The sequence below is a fragment of the Poecilia latipinna genome, unplaced genomic scaffold (assembly GCF_001443285.1).
Source record: "Poecilia latipinna isolate Pla-1442-1.1 unplaced genomic scaffold, P_latipinna-1.0 Scaffold257, whole genome shotgun sequence".
Classification (NCBI taxonomy): Eukaryota; Metazoa; Chordata; class Actinopteri; order Cyprinodontiformes; family Poeciliidae; genus Poecilia; species Poecilia latipinna.
This window is the reverse complement of record NW_015112873.1, coordinates 284-22976: the sequence shown is the minus strand read 5'-3', so window position 1 is coordinate 22976 and position 22693 is coordinate 284. Positions and strand designations below refer to the sequence as shown.

At 37.7% G+C, this 22693-nt stretch overlaps 1 protein-coding gene across 2 annotated transcripts in view; it reads left to right on the top strand.

Moving 5' to 3' along the window:
- mib2 (MIB E3 ubiquitin protein ligase 2) overlaps positions 1 to 19918 on the top strand; it is a 35844-nt gene extending 15926 nt beyond the window's left edge. For both annotated transcript variants that reach the window (XM_015033074.1, XM_015033073.1), the window contains exons 3-13: positions 431 to 602; positions 9394 to 9500; positions 10598 to 10792; positions 11423 to 11565; positions 11884 to 11991; positions 12082 to 12186; positions 13148 to 13310; positions 13906 to 14039; positions 16397 to 16545; positions 16839 to 16995; positions 18132 to 19918. In XM_015033074.1, coding sequence (XP_014888560.1) covers positions 431 to 602; positions 9394 to 9500; positions 10598 to 10792; positions 11423 to 11565; positions 11884 to 11991; positions 12082 to 12186; positions 13148 to 13310; positions 13906 to 14039; positions 16397 to 16545; positions 16839 to 16995; positions 18132 to 18290 — 1592 coding nt within the window. In that variant the 3' untranslated portion in view covers positions 18291 to 19918. The remainder of the gene's footprint in view (positions 1 to 430; positions 603 to 9393; positions 9501 to 10597; positions 10793 to 11422; positions 11566 to 11883; positions 11992 to 12081; positions 12187 to 13147; positions 13311 to 13905; positions 14040 to 16396; positions 16546 to 16838; positions 16996 to 18131) is intronic.
- Positions 19919 to 22693: the final 2775 nt, after the last annotated feature.

Below are 22693 nucleotides of genomic sequence, written 5' to 3'. Positions count from 1 at the left end.
CACACACACACACACACACACACACACACACACACACACACACACACACACACACACACACACACACGCACACACACACACACACTGGAGCATTTTGCTCGACTTACAACAGTGTACTTCTGCTTCAGAAGCTCCTTCAATTAGTTCAGCAAAAGACAAAAAACGAGGCCTTGGGGCGGGGAGTATTTTGTTCAATTGTTTGAACCTCTTTGTTGTTCTTTACTATTTCTTGGCTTTAGATATTGTTATGCTTTAGCAAATTGCAAAGTGTGTCAAATAACCTGAATGTTTTGCTACATTAGTTGGGCTTGGTTTGGTCTGTTCTTCACACTGTAGGTAAAACTGTTTCCTTCAGTTAAAAATAGAAAACTGAAAATGTCAAGAATGTGCCCAGCCACTTCCTTGTCTTCACCGTTTGTTCTGTTTGCAGGAGTCCGTCACTCCAATATCATCTGTGACAGCTGCAAGAAGCATGGCATCATGGGAATGCGGTGGAAGTGCAAAGTGTGCTTCGACTACGACCTGTGTACCCAGTGTTACATGAACAACAAGCACGACCTCAGCCATCCGTTTGAGCGCTATGAGACGGCCCATTCCCAGCCGTGAGTGCTGCACTTCGCCTTTAATTTGAAAACCCTCTAAATTTCAATGACTTTGTAAGAATCTATGAAGAACCTTTCATGGCTCAAATCTTTTCCAGCCCAAAAAAGGAAGACAAGTTTCACTTTTTATATGGTTAATATGGATGCACTCAAAACAGTCGTCTGTCACTTACACCTTCTTTTGCTTTCTTTTGGTTGATTGTGTGTCTCGTCAGCAGGGAGTGTGACTGTTGTTTGGTGCAGAAATGTAGTAAAATCTAGGTCTGTGTCACAGGTGAGTAATGTTGCTCAGAAAGGAGTCAAATTCACGTTTTTCAACTTGACGTCCAATTAAAGGAGAATTTTGCAGCTTTCAGAGCTGCATCTGAATGTCTCCAGCTTGAAAATCTAAAACATGTACACTCAGTTAACCGCGGCTGGATTATTCTTCCCTGAATAGACATTTATGAAGATACAATTTGAAATGTAAAAAAAGTCCTTATTTGTTTGATAACAAAATGTAAAAGAGGCAGCAGGACCACATCAGTATGAGATGATGCGTAAAAGCTTCTTCGTATCAGCAGGTCAAACTTGGACGGAAATATTCCAGACTGATTACTGATTTATGAAATGTTTACTGCTTTGTTAAATATATTGCTAATTAGCCATGTTATTACTATTCATAATCAGAGATGGACTCTGTTTATATAAGAACTGTCATTGAAAATTGGTGTTGCTTTCCCTAATTAACTAGTTATAATGCAACAAACCTTCAGGTGATCATAACACCCCTGGTGTCAATTTTGCTTTTATCACAAGTATATAAATGTATCTTATTCACATTTATTTAAACAAGGCATATATGAAAGAGAGGCATATATCCTCTTTCATATGCCTCCATCAGCTTTTGGCTAGAGCTGCTAGTTGGAATCAGGTTTGTTTCCAAATAAGCAGAAGATTATCTTCACAGTTAATTAAGTGGTTTGTGAAATGTTAAATAAAATTATGCAAAATTTGCCGACATCTCAAAAAAAGACAGATAATACGTGTAACCCAAAGATATTTAGTTTAAGCGCATGGTAAAATTCTTAATTTTACTACGCATAAGATTACTTGGCACGTTACTATGTGCCCAGTAATGTGTACTTGGCACAAACGTTAGAGGCTAAAACCAGGAAAAGCACATCCCATCTATAATGCTGTAGGACTGTTATGTTGTCTCTGAGACTGTGGGTATTAAATTTGTTTTAATACCCACCAACAGTGAGAAAAACGGTGGTCTTTAAAATGAAGCACAATGAGTTATAAATAACCCCAAGAGAGTATGGAGAACTACGGTTCTGTTTCAGCATGGAACAGGATTTCAGAAAGCCTTAAAAAAAATTTAATCCTCATTTAAAATAAAACCTTACTTTTATGTTCAATTCATTAGTGTCTTTCTCCCATCTTGGGATCCATTGCGGTGTCTTTTAGTGTATTTTGTTCAAGTAAATAATGAATCTTGTCTGCTACTGCAAAATAATTGCACGCGAGTTTCAAGGAGCTGAAGAGAAGCGTTCTTGGGTAAAGCAAACAAAAACAAAACAAAGCAAATCTACATCATTGTCACTGCAGTTACCGGTAAATAATTTAGATTTTTATTGTTTTTTTTTTTGTTTGTTTGTCTTTTTAGCAGTGCACATATTTTCAAACAGCTTTGTTCTTTTGTCAGCTCGGACAAACCACATGTGGCCTAGATTTGTAGAAATGTTTAGTGAGCTGACTGCAAGTGTCCTGTGAACCCAGATTTACTCGACTGAGTTGTCCCTTCAGAATCCTCTCTTCTGCATCAGTTCACAGCAACGCTCCAAACGGCTCGCGGCTCTGTCTGAATGTCAGCTGGATGGCCTGTTCTCATTTTAATGAGGTGATATGTATGACCCAGATTTCTTCTAGAGTTTAGCCTGGTGCAGGTCCAGCCCCTTTCCATTTATTTCCCTGAGCCTGCTTGTCCAATGAATGCTGCAAATAGGTGAAGGAATCATGACTCACTGCTCTTTTCAATGTGACCGAGTCATCAGGTTTTGTTGTTTTTCCTTTTTTGGTTTGTTTTTGCCCCTCGAGAGGTTGGAAACTGGTCAGAACCTAGCTGGGATGAGGCAGGAAGTAAACACGAAATGAGAGAATCGAATAACTAACAAGAGCAGCAGGAAGCCCGGGTATTTTTTCAGTGCAAATCCAAAACAAAAGGTGATGGGAGGCCTGATTTGGAAAAATAACCCAATTAGGCTTTACTCGCATCCCGGTGTTTGTGGTTCTGTTCATTTGCACCTTTTATTATTTTTGAACATTTACAGTTTTATTATTTTTAACATTTACAGTTTAGATCAGACAACTGAAGATTCAGTGATTTTTTTTTTCTATTATCTACTCAGTTTACTTTAAGGAAACGTAAGCATGTATTTCCAGTAATCAATATCTACTAGCAAAATGATTGTTTTTTTTTTTTTAATCTGTATCATGAGATATAGCCTCGGTTAATCATATACTAACCAACTAATCCATGCAGTGATTAGAAGTAAAATATCTGGGAAATATTGTATAGGTCAGCATTTTTATATAATTATATTCCATTGCATGAAATTATAGGTGAGATTTGAGCATTTTAATAATAATGTGTCATCGTATTGAATACAAATACCTGGCTACATTGATAAATAAATTAATATATGGTTTGCGTACATTGGTAGAACATGGTACATTTACATATGTGAGATAGGAAGGTACAAAACAGGATTACAGATTGGCAAAGGGGAAAAGTGGTTTGGCCTGTAATCTACAATTTAGAACATTTACAATTCAATAAAGCAAAAATGTTTGCGATTGTAAGGGAGATGCATATATTCAAAGTACAGTGAATTATTTATGTTTTAGTTGGGTGCTTGGTTTTGCTTTCTTCACCGTTGGTTGGTGAAAGAACGCAACAGGAGTTACATCAATGATCTTAAGTGATTTCTTCATTTAACATTCAAACAGAATTAAAATGTAATTTTCTTTATTAAGAACAAATGATTAGTATTAGACAAAGATAGAAACAGCACTAGCACACTGTGAAATTATCAGTTTTGTAGCAATCTCTGTTTTTGAACAGCTTTGACCCATCAGCTGGTTTCAGATAGAAACCAGCTGATTCTGGTTTCTCTTTGAAACTGTAGCATAAGAAAATGCAACAAACATTCAAAAGATTTTTATTTGGCCTTCTTGCGATAATCTTTATTAATTCATATAGTAGCAATTAATCCTCATCAACTGCAAACATTTTCCTTTATAAACAACTTTTTGAAGCTGTTCTTCCTCTCTCTTCATTTTAAACATACACTACATTGCCATAAGTATTTGCTCACTCATCCAAATTATTGTAATTAGGCGTTCCCATCACTTCCATGGCCACAGGAAGTGACTGGAACTTCCTGTGGCCATGGTGTATAAAATTACAGGTGTATACACGTGTATAAAATTAAGCACCTAGGCATGCAGACTGTTTTTACCAACATTTGAGAAAGAACGGATCGCTCTCAGGAGCTCAGTGAATTCCAGCGAGGAACTGTGAAATTTTCTCGCTCTTAAATATCTCAAAGGGATTATGTATGGTGTGGGGTTGTTTTTCAGGAGCTGGGCTTGGCCCCTTACTTCCAAAGAAAGGAACTCTGAATGTTTCAGCATCCAAATTAGATGTGTTAGTAATGCTGCAAATAAAATCCTAATTTTAAAGTAATTGTCTAAACCTACAGAAGTTTTTCAGTTGTTTTTTTTTTTTAACAGTAGAAATTATTTCCCGAAGAAGAAAAAGCAAAAAGGTCCAGTAATAGAGGAAACCTGCTTCTGAACTATAATGGCCTTACAAACACTGGAGTCCATTTAGTCTGTTGGTTTAAGTGAAATTTGACAGGATCTATTTTGAGATATTTGTCAGCATCACCTTTGAATGGGTTGACATCACTGACAGGACTCAGGGTTTCTGTCACTTTGCTTTTCTCTGAGAGGCGACTTTTATACAGCCACAAACTGGGACTGTATGTTAATGTGGTAAATGAATAAAAGACAGTGACTCAGTCAGTTTGGTGTGAAGTGAATTCAGTGTTATAGATGTCACTGAGTAAACCTTTGTAGATAGCCGTTTACATTTCTTACATCAGTATGTTTTATTTTTGAAACTTCATTTTGGTTTCGCACAAAGCAAGCCATGAGGTTCTCACAGTATGTTTACCCAGAGACAAAGAAAGGTTGACCAACCAAAAGTTTTGTGTAATTACTCATTTGAAATAATGCACAAGCTAAAGGCAATCTTCACCGGTATGGAGGAAAACGGAGTCAAGTCCAAACCCAGCTGCCTGTAACATCCAACTAGCCTCAAATGCTAACGAGTCTTTATAGCGGCTGACATGTTTTAGGGCTTTTCCAAATAATTCACCAGTTTTAATCTTCTTGTTTTACTGTTGAATTAATAAGATATTGATACATTTTTGTGTATTCTTATTTGAAGCATTCTAGAAATGCCACAACCTTTTCACACCATTGCATCCCTAATAAATGGCGATTAATTTAACCGTAGTTTTTACAGAAGCATGCTTTTTTGTAACCACTATGCCCTTAAATTATTTTATTCTTCAGTGAGTAACACATGAGCTAATCATTCCTTTTTTGGTTTTAGTTGGTTTATTGCTCTGGGTTTTTGGTCTGTTGTCAACCTGGATCCGTGTTTCTTTCTTTTCTTTTTCTTTTTTTTTTGCACCATATTTGTAAACAGCTAAATTTATCTTTGCAGTCGTTTTTTTCCCCCCAGCACTTTCTCCAACATCTCATGAGAATGTGCTTATGACACTATTGTTGAGATTGGCTGATTGCGTCGAATCATTTGTATGGTTATATTTATGAGGGATATTTATGTATTTGTTTTTGTAAATTAAACTTTGTTTCCAGTTGCAGACTTTGCAAATTTCTCCAAAAATGATATTTTGGATTCTAACCAACACTGAAACTGATTTCACATTCGGGACGTCACATGAAAGTTATTTGCTGTACTTGTCAGACAAACGGCGAGCGATATGTATTCCCCATTTTAACACACAATGGCTCTTTATTTTTAGACCACATTGACCCAAATTTCATTGACAGCATTTCAAAAGACTGATTTATATTCTGGCAATCATGAGACACACTGCTGTGTGCCCAGACTTCCAAATTTAGCTTGGTTTTCTAATATGTGTGACTTATCTTAGAGCCAGGAAAGATTTATGAAAGGGGTGTTATTAGACTATTTATTATGGAAACATGCGTGACGCCTTGAAGGCAAATTGTTGGAATTGCGGTTAATGAACGGGGCAGGTAAAACTCCAGCCTCCCGACGGTGTGATGAGTTTCGCTTTCGTAAACATGGTGTGCGACGTGAGCCGGATGTACCGTGGACAAGTGTCTCTTTATAATTACATCAGATTTAAATGGATTATCATGCTACCATTCTAAGATGTTCGGATTAAGAATTTCAGTTTCCGAGAAGATTTCCAGGTAGTATCGAGAGGCGAATCGTGAACAGGTTTAGGAAGAAGGAGATCTAATGCTGGCAAAGCATCTTTTATTCATATGTGTACATAAATATTGTTTCTTATTTTGCATTTGGAGTCCAGGGCAGCTCCGTCAGTGATCCATTTCATGAAGCTCGATGCTCATGCGGAGTCAGACTGTGGAACATCTCTGTGACTGCTGGACAATGCATCTGGAGGCATACGTCTGGACCATATGTTTACAAATAGCTGGGATGGCTTGTAGCTAGTTAATCGGCTCTTTCTTACACAAACAACACACATGCAGTTCCAGGGAACCAATCGGATCAAGTCTCTGTCTAATCCTTTACTCTGCACATAAAGCACTACACTGCTGCCACAGGATCATTGTTTGTTTTCCAGTCTGTGCTTGCGTCAAACCCATAACAGGGTGCGATATTTATTTATTTATTTATTTATTTATTTATTTATTTTTTATGTTGATTTTGTAACCTTTAAGTCGAGCTTTTAATAAATATTTTTGCCTCATTTCGGCTGCAGGGAACAATTGGTTTTCTTTGCAAAATTCTTTAAATTTTCCATGCAGCTTCTCATTTCCTTACTCTCAGCTCTGGTTCGCTGTTTAATTGTTCTTGAATGTGTTAAAAGAAATTAACGAGACCCATTTGTTTTAATCTGGACATATTTTTTACCGGCTAGCATACCTCAGAAGGCACTGATATTAAAGGGATAGATCATACTTTCTAAAGTGAGGTTCTGTGTAAAGTTTATAAGCAGCTCACATTATATACACAGTAAATAATATAGTATCTTTGTTTAGCATAAATCGAGATGCTTATTTGCCTTATTTACATACAAACCAACAATTATGTAGACATGACACAGATGTAGTAGCTGGTGCAACACCAGTGGCCTTAGATGAAATCTAATATGAAAAGGAAGTGGTATGAAAAGCAGCAGTGTCATGTTGATTGGTAAGTGAAATGTTTTGTATTGATTTTTACTTTAGACTCTTGGCCCTTTTCTGATGAGCTGTTAGGTTCAGCTCAGGTTGAACCTAACATTTCTACTAAATGGCTTCATTTCTACTAAATGATGCCACCAAAATCTACCGCAGATAAGATACTAACTGCTTATATCTTTCATACAAAACCTCACTTCAAAACTCCTGAGACGTCCCTTCCATTTTCAAGCTGCCGGGTTTAATCAGAGAAGTAGCTTAATACACAGGGCTCACTTTGCACTTTGTTCTGGCGTGTTTGTTGTAAGTATTGACGAGTGGTAGCTGAACCTGCCTGTGTGTCAGTAGGTGCAGGTCTTTGCTCTTGATCCTTTCTGTGATCGGGGTTGACATTTGGTTCAGCAGGATTACAAACGTTGATCCGTGGGGAGAGAGGCTGCAATTAAAAACAAATGTCAAGCGCTGAGGTCACGTTTCCCTGTCATAAAACTAGAACATCTGTCACTGCACATCCGCTTTTTGCTAAAGCTTCATAGCAATAACGAAGCTTTGCTGTCGTAAGCAGTGCTACTCTTGTTTGTTTTGATCATTTGAATCGGCCTATCAATCAGTTTTGCGTGACAAAATGCAATCTCATCATTTTTCCCACCCGTAATGCTCTAAAAATAACCTTATTTCATTTTATAGATGCCGCATTTGTATATTTACGTTGGCTTTTACTTGGCAGCATGTGGATGTTTATGACTTGCCCTAAGGTGCTTTCTGATCGCTCTGCTGTGTAGGATTAGGCTAAAACCTCTGCACAGACCTGCCCGACCTCAGCCACACGCTGAGATTTACTGTTAGTTGGCTTTACGAGCCAAATGAGCAGCTATTTACCGCCGTAGCTCAGAGGATCCTGCAAATGTATCTGGCAACAAAAACTTAGCATGAAAGGGACCAGATATGCTGAGAAAACGTCTGTGTCCTTAAGAAGGAGTGCTCATAAAAGCTGTTCGTCTTTTTTCTTTTTAAATTCCGCCTGATTTTAAATGACTTTGCGTTCGTCAGAGAGCTGTGTGGTTGCAATGGAAGCTGGTACTGGATCCTGTTGAAGTATGGGAATAGGCAGCTCCTTTGCAACCAGGCCTGACCAAATCTTCACAATAAGGTATGCCTCAGTTTTCTCTATAGAATGTCAATGTCTTGTTTTCTGAGGTCAATTCTAGTTTTGACAATTCTTTTTCTTTTTTCTTTTTCCCAAGGATGATTAGACATTAAGTAGAGAAAGTGTGCTCCAGGGCAGACGTAGGAGTTTACAATCCGAAAGAACAAGAAGAAATTACATAATTGTCTTCAGTTTTGAATTAAAGCTTTTCTCTCTAACCTTTATCTGTGTTTATTTAAGCTCACAGAAGTGCATCCAAGTACAAGCTGTTTATTGAGCAGTTTGTAGATTCAACATGATTCGAGCTCTTAGTTTTGATGAATTTAAGTAATAGGCCAAAACTGTTCAGATTTTTGTTTTTTTTTTAAATAAAAAGAATATCTAACTACTTTGGTCTCTGGATGATGCTTTTATAATTCATGACATTTGATCTTATATTTGACTTATTTTTTAATACTTGTAAAAGACGTGGAAAGATTTTTTTTAATCATTTGTTTGTTTCTTAAAGCAGAACTAGCACTCCATCATGAGGGACCAGTAGATTAAATCCTCGACTTTAATATGTCTCACGTTCTGCCAGCATAACCAAATGGATGCATTATAGCACCGATGTTTTTGTCAACCTGACAATCTAATGATGAAGGTGGAATAAAGTTAAAGTGCAGTATTGTTTCTGTGTGTGTGTGTGACTGTGTAATGTCTGACTGTTGGAGTTTTTATCAGCATTATAAAACCTTGTGCACCTTGTTACAGGCATGCATTTATACATGTCGTTGTTGTGAACTATCGATTGTTGTTGTTTTGTCTGGAACCCCACCATTCCACACAATAGGGAAGTAATAAGTGAAGAATAAAGTTTTGTAATTTAGTACATTTATAGACTTTTGCAGAATTTCAACTCCTGTATAAAAACTGGCTACATAATGTAACCGCCTCCTTCAAAAAACCAATACATTATCAATGAAGAGTTTTCTTCTTTTTTTTTGTTTTACGATGTAATAGAAGAAGCTAAGTCCTGTGAGTCAGCTGTTCTGAAATGTCCACTGCTGTGGTCTTACTTGGTATACTCAGTGTGCACTAAGATCATACCTATTAGAAAAACCAGTAGTTCAAGGCGCCTGCTCAGGTGTGAGCTGACACACATTTTCCTTCTCTCCATCACAGAGTGAACCTGACGCCGAGGCAGAACCTCCCACGCATCATCCTCAAAGGAATCTTCCAGGGCGTTAAAGTCGTCCGTGGACCAGACTGGGACTGGGGGAACCAAGACGGTGAGTGGAGTGTGTCTGTGTGTTTAAAGGAGGAGGGGCGAGGGGGGTCGGAGTTGTTCTCGTTACCGACCTGGTTGTATTCATTTTGAAATTCCTCTTTGTTTTGTGCTGTTGCTTTAAACATGGGACTGTATGTGTTCAAAATGCCTCACCATGTGAATACCATTCTAACCGCACGCCTCAATAACCCGAAAAATGTTGCATCTGTGTGTGTCTGTGTGCACTTACACTGCCAGTGAGTCATCTGAGTCTGTCCCACAGATGCGCCAGCCTGTTTGTGTCAGTGTCTTTATCGAATCCTTGTTTTATAACGTGGTTTTTTTTTGTTTTTCTATTTGGGAGGGAGAGAGGGAAATGTCCCATTACTTGAACTCTGTGGTTCAGTTATTTGTGTGTTAGTTGTCATCTGTGAACACTCGCACTTACATGTTCTTGCACAATGTGACTTTGTCATGTTTCTGTCTGTAATGCTTCCTCTTTCAGATAAGCACAGCTTTGCTCTCATGATTAGAGACTGAAATAAAAATGTTCGCTTGGTGATGTTCCCTTCAAAGAAAGACAGAGTGGTCATAATTTATTTTTTGCTTGTCTGAATCTGAATGAGTCAAAATGTCCTTTTGGTTTCTGCCCTGGGGTTTGGTTAACTCACTCATCAGGGTAAATGGTGTGTTCAGCCAGTGCATGTGGGCCTTTCTGAGCATTCTCAGCTTCCCCTTTTTTCAAACAAGTCATTATGTAGTTCACTGATTTAGCTGGAGTTGATTAGAAGTAAAGCAATCGAGTGACTTAAATGGTTTAAAGACATCATAAAATACATGTTCTGACAAAATGGCTCTGAAATATATGTGTAGAAAGAATAATTTAAAGAAATAATGGGCAAGTGTGTTTTGTCAAGTGTTTAATCCATGGAAACATCACGTGTTGCATGTTTCTGTTCCACCCTGTGTTTTTTTTTCATAACTATTATTTGCTATTCTGAAACATAATTAAATTTCACTGAGCTTTTCTTCCCACAAACTTATGCAGCTCCGCTTTTTGCACATCTCTTTTGTGTGCGTTTTTTTTGTTTGTTTGTGTATTTGTATTTGTGCGTTTAGGTGGGGAGGGTAAGGTTGGGAAAGTGGTGGACATTCGTGGCTGGGACACGGAGTCTGGCCGCAGCGTGGCCAGTGTCACCTGGTCCAATGGCACCACCAATGTCTACCGAATGGGCCACAAAGGCAAAGTGGACCTGAAGTACGTGTCGGATGGCCAAGGAGGCTTCTACTACAAAGATCACCTACCTAAACTTGGTCAGTAAGATGTATTGTTTCTATTACAAAAATATTCATCTTTCCACACTTTGTCCTTCTTTTGGGATTTTATGTACTGGACCAACGCAAAGTAGCAGTAGGAAAATAATAGATGATTTTCAATTTACAAATTTACTTGTATCTTTATTTACCAATGTTCAGGTCTTGTCAGCAAATTCTGGATCCAGTTTTGGACCAGCTTTGCAACGAACATTTATTTTAGTAATTTACTATTCTCTGTTTTAAGCTTCTCCACAACCCTGTTCCCGGCTGCTGATATGTTAGTTTTAATCTGTAGAAACTCATCAGTCTTCCATCAGCTGCGTTTGTCCTTGGATGACATTTAATACAAGTCACTAAGCAGCTTTTTTATTTTTTTTTGAGGATATTTGCAGTAAATTTCAACAACAAAATGTTTTAGTTTGTTTTAGTTAGCGTCATTATGTTGGAAACTTTTACATTTTCAGAAATGGCTTTACAAGGCAAAACTGTCTGCCCAAACAAAACTTTTGACTTCGATTCAAGACCTGACAGCGTAGAAACATTAAGTCCAATATTTAAATGATTATCCTTCTGAATCTGTCCCCCCGAGCATTGATGGTGTCTTTTTGCCGATTCCTCCCCATCCAGGTGAGCATGCGGAGCTCCAGCGCCAGGAGAGCGCTGATGGCCACTCTTTTCAGCAGGGAGACAAAGTCAAATGTCTACTGGAGGTGGAGATCTTGCGGCAGATGCAGGAAGGACACGGAGGGTGGAATCCCAAAATGGCAGAGGTACGAGACACATCCCATCCACCTCATGAGAACAGGCACCTTGGTTTCCTCGGAATGTAAAGTGCAAAATGCACTTCTTTTTGGTTTCTAGTTGGTTTGTCCTGTGCACATATTCAGTGAGAATGCAGTCACAAGTCCAGCGTGTACGCCCGCGTGACTCGCAGAGACTTTATGTTATATAAGTGGTTCAGGTGGATGCCCTAATAAAGTGAAGGCAAACGGAGCATTCATGTTTCCAGCCACAGCTGCCAAAGGCAACATTGAGGTCAGAGCAGCTGTGGGGGAACCTGGAGTGACACAACCTATTTATGTTTGCAGTACATTTGTCGGATCGGGACGGTTCATAGAATAACCGACAGAGGAGACGTCCGGGTCCAGTACAGCAACAACATCCGCTGGACCTTCCACCCAGGAGCTCTCACCAAAGTACGGAATCACAGAAAACCTGATCACATCTTCAATATGATTTAAATTTAGCTCCCCAGATTTATTCATGTGTTTTCCCCCTTCCGACAGGTGAACACCTTTGGAGTTGGCGAACTGGTTAAAGTTCTGGATGAGCTGGAAAATGTGAAGAGACTTCAGGCTGGCCACGGAGAGTGGACGGACAGCATGACTCCTGTATGCTAAGTTTTACTTTCTATCTAACTCTAGTTTTATATGCTTTGATTTCTGGGCTAGTAAAACGAAGAACTAAAGTTTACACAGATCGTCTTGAGACTTTGAGTTCCTATTAATGCAGTCTTCCTTTAAAAAAGAGAAAGATGCTTAATTGAATTAAATTATTTGGTGAAAAGTCCATATTCTGATGTAAAAAAAAAAAAAAAAGTTTCCTTTGGGCTATATATGATCACAACTTTTATTTGTGAAAGTGTTGCTTGCCTTTTTATAACTTTAACTTGATCATCACCCCATGTCTGACTTACCTCACTCATACAACTAAAATGCACCGATCATAATTTTGTGGCTGATTTCTTTGAACTTCTAGAACCAACTTCAACAGATAGATTTTTTTTTTTCCATTATTTTTTAAGAACAGTAACTATAAAAAGTGTTATACATTTATATCTAGCCTTTCTGTTGTGCTTATTTATGTTAGCATCAGGGAGAGGCTGTACAGCAAGACTTTTTTATTTTAAAATACGTTAGCATATTAAGCTGTTAGCTTCTTATTTTGGAGGTAAATGAGGTTTGTGCATCACCAAACCACCTTAATATGTATGTTTTCTCTGGACAATAAAAATACTTTCTGATTTCAAAAAGGCTGCAAACATTTCAAAATCTAGTATGTTCTCAGAGAGATGGATAGAACAGTAGACACTTTGCTGTAAGACCTTCAACCTTACTGTTATCTACTAAAAGTCTATTTCTCTCACTATGCCTTAAACCACTGATAGGTCTGGACATGTCATAAAAATGCAACTCCATTTAAATAGCTTCTCACATTGCTCTTACTCTGCTTTGTAAAACCTTTCTGATCCTGTATCCAAATTAGAAATGGAACATCTCTAAATTACAACACGAATAGTAACCAGACTACATTCTTCAGGATGTTTGTTAACTTGGTGCCTTTTGTCTGTAGGTGCTTGGCCAGGTGGGAAAGGTGCTGAAAGTTTACGCTGACGGTGACCTGCGGGTGGCGTTTGGAGGTCAGACGTGGACGTTCAACCCGGCGTGCCTTATGGCCCAGCCTGCAGAGGTTGATGCCAACCTCATGACGGCCGAGAACCCCAATGAATCTGGAAGTAAGGCCTCTGCGGGAATCCAGGGGGCCCGACTCAAACGCTATGCTCTTTCAGTCCTCTCCAGCCTTCCTCCTAGCTCCATCTCTGCTTTTGCATGCTTCCTCACACAGGCTGCCAATAAGGGCCTTCTCTTTTTCCTTTTATTTTTTTTTTTTCCATTAATGTGCGAACAAGGTGTCTGTTTGTTTAAGCGCTCTTCCCCGTAGCATGTTACGGTCCAGTGTGCTGACAGCAAGACGCTTTGGCAGCTCAGCAGACATTTGTCATCATGTCTGAAGTTCTCAGCAGCCTCTTGATGATGGCATACTCTGTGTTTATGTTCGCCTCACTGGATGGAAAGGTGCTAACATGCCAACGTGTGAGTGTGTGTGTGTGGTCAGATTCACTTTGCATGGAAGGGACATTTTGACTCATTCCTTTGGTTTTGCTCAGTTCTGACAGATTCATTAACCGTTGCAGCATTCAGATTTTGCGCCCCCCCTCTCCGAACATCCTTTGCGGTTAATGTTTGGATTAAAGAAACTAACATTTTCCCTCCTTCTCGTGTCTTCCCTTCCCACAACCTCTCCTTGCTCCTCTTCCTCTATCTTTTCAGGTACCGTCATCTCCGTGCTGGAGAAGCTGCTGTCTCAGTCCACGGAGCAGGACAACCCGGGCCGGCTCGTCATCGAGGCAGCCCACGGGAGTGCCAACAAGGTGCGGGAGTTGGTGCAGAAGTATCCCGACAAGGTTAGCGCAACATGCCTTCGCTTTGCTGCAGTCTGGGGTGTGACTCATTGATTCGAGAGACAAAACTGCGAGTTGATGTGCAGACAGATTCTTCTTTTTTTTTTTTTTTGCATTCTGATTATTTTTCACATTTTCCTCTTTTTGTTACGTGTGTTTTCTAAAGCAGAAAGAAATGCAGAAAACTTCTGCACACAATAATGACAAAGTAGAAATGATCTGTTGGAGTTTTTTGTTGTAAATTAATCAAACAATCTAAAAACGACTGAAATAAATCATACATACAACCGTTAATAGCTGTTTATACTTATCCTTCAATACTTTGTTGATATATTGACTTTAGTGGTGGAGTGCATTAGCATTAGCAATGATTGACCTTCTGGATGGTCCCGTCTCCACAAGAGAACTCTGGATCTACTCCCATTGTGACCACAAGACTTTTGCCTTCTAGGTCAAAAGTCTCATAATTTCGTTATTTTTTTAATTTTTTATTTGGTTAATTCAATTTATGTCATTGTGTTAACAATGTCACTTGTAAACTTTTCCCCATATTTGGCATTTGTGTATAGTAGTAATTGTAAAATCTCAATCCAGACATCTAAAAAAGCATGAAAGGGAAGTATAACTCAAAGCCTTTCATATGTTTTTGTGATAAAAAGATAAGGAACATCGGAAATGATGCCAGAAAGCACAGATTGATCAGGATTACCAGCATGTTTAGCCGAGTTCCCCAAAGCTTTGCTTGGAAACAGTCATACAAATTTAGGAAAATGCTAACCACTGCTTTTTAAAAAAATTTTTACGTTATGGATCTTCTACTCCGGGCCTCAAGGCCCTCAAGGGCCTCAAGGCCCTCAAGGCCCTCAAGGCCCTCAAGGGCCTCAAGGGCCGGTGTCCTGCGGCGTTAAGATGTGTCTCAGAGACCCATCTAAAGATCACGGGACATTAATGGCCCTTGATGACTGGATTTGAAAACCCCAGTTTTAAAACCATATCTTCTGGTGTATATAAGTGCCTTTCTAATGAAATACAGTATACACTTTGTTTGTGATATAGCTGTTTTTTTATTTTATTTTATATATATATATATATATTTTTTTTTTACCTTTTTCATACCTTTACACTTGCTTCACAAAGAAATGACTACACCATTGCTGTGTTTTATGTGCAGGGGAAATTCTTTCTAAGGATTAAATGAACCTCGTAAATGGAGCTCTGTGACCTTCAGTCGGACAGAACGTGTTGTTTCCCAGTGATTTGGGGAAAAAAACAGACCTTTTCCACATAACCCATGTGCAGTACTTATAAACTGAGGCTACAAAAAAATTTAACAATCTGAACTCTTGTTTGAGGAGAAACACGTTAAACATGCTGCATCCTGACAGACGTCTCTTTATACTGATTCTTAAATCTTTATGCCTATATTTTTTTTACAAATAAAATTTATTGTTATTTATTGTTTTTATACCTTCGAGTATTTTGGAAAGCGTGTCTAGGTACGGTGCCTCGTAAAACTATCGACACCCCATGGAAGTTTTTAACGTTTTTTTCACATTAAAGCCACCTCAACATTTGGAGCGGTTAAACACAAGTTTATTACACACTTATAAATTATGCATTTTAGTTTCTCTGCTACTTCTAGAGCTGCAATTAATGATTATTTTATTTATTAATGTATCAATTATTCTCATGATTAATTGATTAATCAGATAAAAAAAATCACACATTCTACAGATTTTTCATTAAACCCTATTAGCCTTTTTTAAATACAGTTTTAGAAATGCATAAAAAAATGGAAATAAACAAATAAAGAAAATGAACATTTTCTTAAATTTCTACACTAGTATTCCTTTAGTAAATCTGAACCAGGTGAAGCTAAAACTTTAGTACTGGAGGAGCTTTGGCTAAAACATATTTATAGACATTTTTATCTTAAAACAAAAAATCTATATATTTTTGTACAGCTTCGGCTTAATTACTGTTCTGAATATGTTGTTTTCTTCACCTTTGTTTAAGTCTGTATACTAATTTAGTTGACAACTTTTTTTTTTTCCTAATTTATTCATCCGATTGTTTCAGCTCTAATTGCTTCAAACCTGTGTAAAGCACGTTGAAGTTTGTTGTTATTAAAGTGGAAAGGTTTTAAGTTGGACGAACACTTTTGCTGCTGTGTTTGTTGTTCCCCCTCGGTTCCGTTCTGCCATGACTGCACCGCCTGGTGGGATTATCTCCCGTCACGTGTATGATGAGCACGGTTGTCCATACGCAGATTATTTCCTGCCAGTGTTTGATCAGCTCTGTTGGTGCGCGCTGCGTCTCTGCTTCGGATGAATCTCCAGCTGTGTCTGTGCTCCTGCCAGGTGGATATCAAGAACCAAGGCAAGACGGCTCTGCAGGTCGCCGCTCACCAAGGCCACACAGAGGTGGTGAAGACCCTCCTGCAGGCCAACAGCTCCGTCGAGGTCAAAGACGAAGATGGAGACACGGCTTTACACTACACTGCCTTCGGGTGAGGGCGCATTCATGTTCCAGTCCTGCATTCGTTTGATTAAATGTTTTGATTAGGGCTGCAGCCGACAATCATTCTAGTCATCGATTATTCCGTCGACTGTTCTGATGATTAATTGATTAATCAAATAATAAAAAAAAGTTGGCAGAATTTTTTTCCGTATACTCCAGTTAACAGTTAATCGATTACTAATTTAGTTCACAATTAATTCCGTATTTAATAAAAAAAAAAAAAAGAATACTTGCCAATAAAAAGGATGTATAATTTACCTGCATTGGTTTGTTTTGACTCAGTAACCAGGCTGAGATTGCACGGCTGCTGCTGAGCAAAGGGGCGAATGTCAACGTACTGAACAACTCCATGTGCACAGCGCTCCACATCGCTGTCAACAAGGGCTTCACTGACGTGGTGCGAGTGCTGACTGAACATGCGGCTGACATCAATCTCCAGGTGAGCGGGTGCAGAGCGCTTACCTCTCCAGCATTAACAACAATATGTTGTACTATACATGCAGGCCGTGGAAACAAAAAAACACCCTCGTCACAATTAGTCAATTTATTACATAATAAATTAAAATGAGCTCAATAATTTCTGCTCTGGCAATTAATATTTTATTTTCATGATAATCCATTTTATTTATGGTTTGGTTATTTGTGGTTTTTATTTCCATCTTACTTATTGGATTTGTTTTTTTTTTTTATTTTGTTTATTTGAAATGTCTCCAAGTCCGAGTGCTGATTTCTTTACAAAATCAAAGTGTCTTATTATGCCATTATCATTATATTACTTGAAAATGTTCTCAAACCAACAATATTGTCATTTATCACAATCGTTAGTGGGACAATTTATTATCCAGCAAAAAATTTTATTGTGACATGCCCAACTCTAATTGATATATATTTGTTTTTTACCACTTTTGGTGGTTGTTTCAACTTTGACTTATTGAAATAGTGACAGGATTGTTGAAATATCTTGGGAAGAAATTCAAAATGTTGTATCATCAGACATCGTAGTCATGGATACAGAGATCCTACTCTGTCTGGACAAGTTTTGGATATAGATTACCTATTTTTCAACTGACCATGGGTGAATTCATCTGTCCTCTGTCGTTCATCCATTTTTAATCTTTCTCTTGTTCCTTTTGAATTCCGTAGAAATGAAAAAAATTGTTGGAACTCTGTGTATAAGTATATTTATTTATAGATTTTCTGACCCGGTGTTACTGTCTCATTAAGATAATGTATTTGTTTGAACAGAGTTTTTTCAGATGGTCTAACATGCCTGCAGCCTGGCCCTGATTTGCCTAACTAACTCAGTTTATTCTGCCTGAATGGTTGGCTACTCAACTAAAAACATGTCAGCCTGGAGTGTGTTTGTGTTTTATCTGTGACAAATGTGCATATGGTCTATTTCTCTGTCTGCTTTTGCACTGACTTGGAAAATTATTTCATGGAAGGTATTCAGAGGTCTTCAGACTAAAGCAAACTTTTGCTTTTGATTATTGTTGAACAGCATCCAGGTTCGGTTTTCTTTTAACTTATGCAACATCTTTACTTACCGTGCTACCTGTCAACTTACTCTGTTAGGATTCATATGGGGACACGCCGCTCCATGATGCCATTGCCAAGGATTTCCGCAGCATCATTGAGATCCTGGTCGTAGTGCCCAACATTGACTTCACCCAGCAGAACCACAGAGGCTTCAACCTGCTTCACCACGCCGCCCTCAAAGGAAACAAACTGTAAGTGGGAATCGCATACAAAGATTAAACTCTGAAATCACTGAGCACTGAAAATCAGGGGAAATCAAAGCTAATCAGTTTAAGCAGATAAGAATCAAATAATAGTGTAATTTCTACATGTCGAGTCCCTTCCATCTATCTTTTCTATTAGGAAAATGCAGAGTAATTTTTATGCAGCTACACTTTCCACATAGTTCTGTATCCTGCTCTTTTGCAGCATCATTAGTTTGAATGCATGCGTCTCATGTTTGGAAATGATGTTTTTTTTTGTTGTTTTTTTTTCTGTGTGTGTGGGAATCTCTCCTGTGAGTTCAAATGAGGATCCCAAGGTCAATTCTCAACGCTATCTGTTACAGATAGCTTGCAGAGAGCTCGTCTCCCACACAGTTGTTGCTGCTGTCAGCAGGCTGGGAGTCAATATCTCTCAGAAATGCAGCAATCTGTATTTTTTTCTTTTGTCTCTCTATGCACACACACTTGTACTCAAAATTGTTCCCAGACTATATGCAGTAACCTCACCGTTTCGCGGGGACAAATCAGATAAAACATTCCAGGAATCCAAACAAGCTCTCATCACAGTCTCGGAGAGCGTTTCACAGGAAGGACAAGCTTACTGCCTACTTTTCTGACATCAGTATATATTGTAAATACCAGGGAAAAGTATTTGTCGCCTTTTTTCTTTGTCGTCTTTCTTTTTTTTTTTGTCTTTTTTGTCAGCTTGCTGTAGTTAACAGAATCATAAATTCTGCTTCGTGCAAGAACATTATGAAGGAGAATATCTAAATATCAACTCAAGGTTGTTGAGTGGCCCAGTCAATGTCTGGACTTAAGTATCACTATGCTGTGGCACGACCTTGTGCAAGCTTTTTTTCTAATGGCTGAAAACTCTCCAATGTAGCAGAATCGTTATTTAATCAAAAACATTTAAGACAAACAAGTAAAAACAGAAGATGAAAAGGTTCACATCATTTTTAATAGCATCAGATGCATGTTAGTAGAGAATCCAAGAGAACGATACTTAAATAATTAGCTCATATTAATACAACCCATTAAGATCTTCTTGATATGTATGTTGCGATATTGATAAATTATGATATATTTTGCAGCCTCAATCTGCCACGAAAAATGTACAGACAGTAGAGACACCATGGACTTCTCTGTTTTTCATATCTGCTCTCAAAGCAGCCAGCCCTCACTTCATCTGTGTGTGTATGTGAGTGTGTGTGACTACTGCTATACGAAACAATAAACCAGGTATCTGAATGTTCTTCTCTCTGTGGTTAGTCACGCAGGATAATGCCATACCTTCTTGTCCCCGTTGCTTAAAAGCTTGTCCCTGAAAGGTGCAATTAGTGTATCTTATTTGTGCGAGGTGTGTATCGCGGCGTTCTCTGTAAACATGCCATTAGCGGTAAAGTGAATTCCTGTAATTTTAGCACAGCTGATAATTTATTAGGTTTAGAGAAATCTAGTGAAACATGCTACTTTCATAATAAAAACGTGTGAATGATATAAACAGATTATGAACGATAAAGAAAGCCACTTTCTTTATACTTAATAAAATTAATTTCTTTATGCTTGCCTAAATTTCTTTATGCTTGGCTATATGTGACCAGTGTCTGACACTTCCACCAAGTGTCTTTGATACTGGTCACTTATAGGCTCCTTAGTTTTCTGTCTATCTGGCACAGAGTGTAAATCTCAATCACAAACTGGGCATAAAACTGACCAGACAGGAAGAGACTTGGTGGATTACTCACAGTGTGTTTTCACAATGACAAGGTCTCATCCAGACATGATATAACTGTTCTACTTGTTTCTGATTTTGATGTTTAATGTCCACTCTGAGCACGTTGGGTCCAGTCAGCACCCTCGTTTCCACTACGTCTCTTCATAAATGCTATTAAAATACTTGAAAAACACAACTATTTATAGTCCTGAATAGTACATAATACTGATTGGAGACTGAGAATCAATTGTAAATGATGCCCCCAAAGTCCACCATATGTCGGTGTCAGCAATATTGTATTCATGCCATGTGCATAGAGCAAAATATGCCAAAGTAATGGACACAAAGAGAAGCAAACTTAAGCTAATAATGACAAAGATAATCATGGAAACAATAAAACAAAAATAGAAATGGAATAAACACTGCAAAGTAAAAAAAAAAAAACTGTAAAATGAAATGAAATGTAAAAAGAGAAAATGTGAAGCCAAATGATCATGGTGGGTTTTTAAATGTACCCTAATGTCTATTGTTCATATAGATTGGTGAGCTATTCCATCATTTATAGCACTTATAAATAGATGTACGTTCTTAAAAACACAGGAAGTCAGTTTAGTGATGATAAGCCTCTGCTTATAGTTCCTCTTAATATTCAAATAGCAAAATATTGTACCTTTTGCAAGCAATGAAGTAATGACTGATCTAAGTTGACATACTGAGAATTAGTCATCTGAACGTGTTGACATAAAGGTATGGATACTTCCTTCGGTGTCTTCAGGCAGTAAAGCAAATCCTTACACTGGCAAAAAGTGAAATCTGGAGAAGAGCGAGTTTGACACCTGAACAGGTTTGATTTTATGAATTTAAAGGAGCCATCAAGAAATACAAGATATATCAAGGTCCTTAATCAAGGAGCGATTGTACGAAGTAAATAGTTAAAGTAGGGAAAGTTCCCTCTTCAAATGGACATAATTTTAAAAAAAAATGTAATCATTGAAATTAAGGACATTTAGCAGATGGATTTAGATGACATGTGCAAAGCTCTGCATTTTGTATAAACTTAGAAATCCAAAGGTTATGGGATAGATTAGAGATCTTGGATTAGTTGAGACTTAAAGACTTGGTTTTGGTCAGTTTTATGCAAAAGAAGCCCTTTTTTATGCTCAATAATCTGGAAAAGCATGTATGAGAACTTCATAGTTTTTAAACATTTAACATTTAGCAAAACTACAGAACTTTATGTTGAGATAGAGTTCCAAAAGTATGATTTTTGTTTTGCGCTCTTTGATCCATCCTATTAATCCTATTAGTGAAGCATTAAATATTTTTGTTTTGTTGCTTAAGAACTTTGTTGTTTTCTTTTTCTTTTTCTGTCACTTTTAAACTTGTCCATGTGCAGCACCACTGAAAATTTGCAACCCGGAGACGTCGAAGATGAAACCTTCCTTGCATGACTTTTAACATTTTTACAATGCTCTAAGGATCTTTAAATCCTTATTTGGGCCTGTCTTACTTCCTTAGAACTTATGTTTGCCTGTTGCTGTAAATTGTGCTTTATTGTGCAGACACAGGAGATTCCTGTGTCTGCCATGAAGTGCAGACACAGGAATCTCCTGTGTCTGCACTTCATGGCAGCGTTCTGATCTACCATAAAATTTCCTTTCCAGATATAACAAAACTATATCATGGAAAGTCGTCCATGGTTCTATAAAAATAGGTCCAGGAAAAAAGAAAGTAAGCATAGAAAAATAAAAGCATCACTTGGATTTAACTTTAGCCTGAATGTCTTCTCATGAAGGAGTTGGTTAGAAACTTCTGAAGTTTTGATAAACATTGGAAATGGATAATGTCCTAAACATTTAAATTAGAAACTTTTGTTGCCATCAAGTAATTTTTTGCTAAAGTTTCAGTTTTGACTTTAGTTTAAACATGTTCTAGTCAGATTTCTGGACAAATTCATTTTAGTAGGTTTTAGTAATGATTTTGCATATTAAAATTGCTTTTATGTCTTCCTGATTTCTTTTTAAGACCTGTAATAACTAAAAATGATTTTCAAACTGTCTCTGAAGAGTCAGAGGTGATGAGACAGAGTGAAGAGTGCAAGCATTATTAAGTAAGGATTTTTCTATTTAAAACAAAGATTTACTATTTTAAACTCCCATCAGCGAGGGCACTGTATAATATTGAGGATCACAATTAGTCTGACTATCATTAGCAAGCAAAGATATTAGTCTCTGTCAGTGATTCCTGTAGGTAATTCATATTTCCAAATACAAGCTGTTTTATGAGAAATGATAAAAGGACAGAGACGGGGAAAAAAAAGCAAAGCAATTTTTTAGGCAATAAGTTCAGCCTTTCTATTTCTGGGTAAATTTTCTTCTTAACTATTTTGACATTGGTATCAGTGTTGTTACTGTGACCTAATAATATTTAGCTGTAGTGCGTTCACTGATTAAAAAAAAAAAAAAAAAAGTCAGATCTTTGCCTTTCCAAATGGCTGAAAATCGTCCGTTACTTTGTTCTTTCTTTGGACGTCTCTGATTACTTTTTTTTTCTATTTTATCTATTTTTATTTCTCTTTACACCTGTCATATTCTCTATGCATACCGCCTTGTCAAATCTGACCTAGTTAAAAAGATACGGACCCTCCTGATTGTTCTAAAAATATAATATCCATTCAG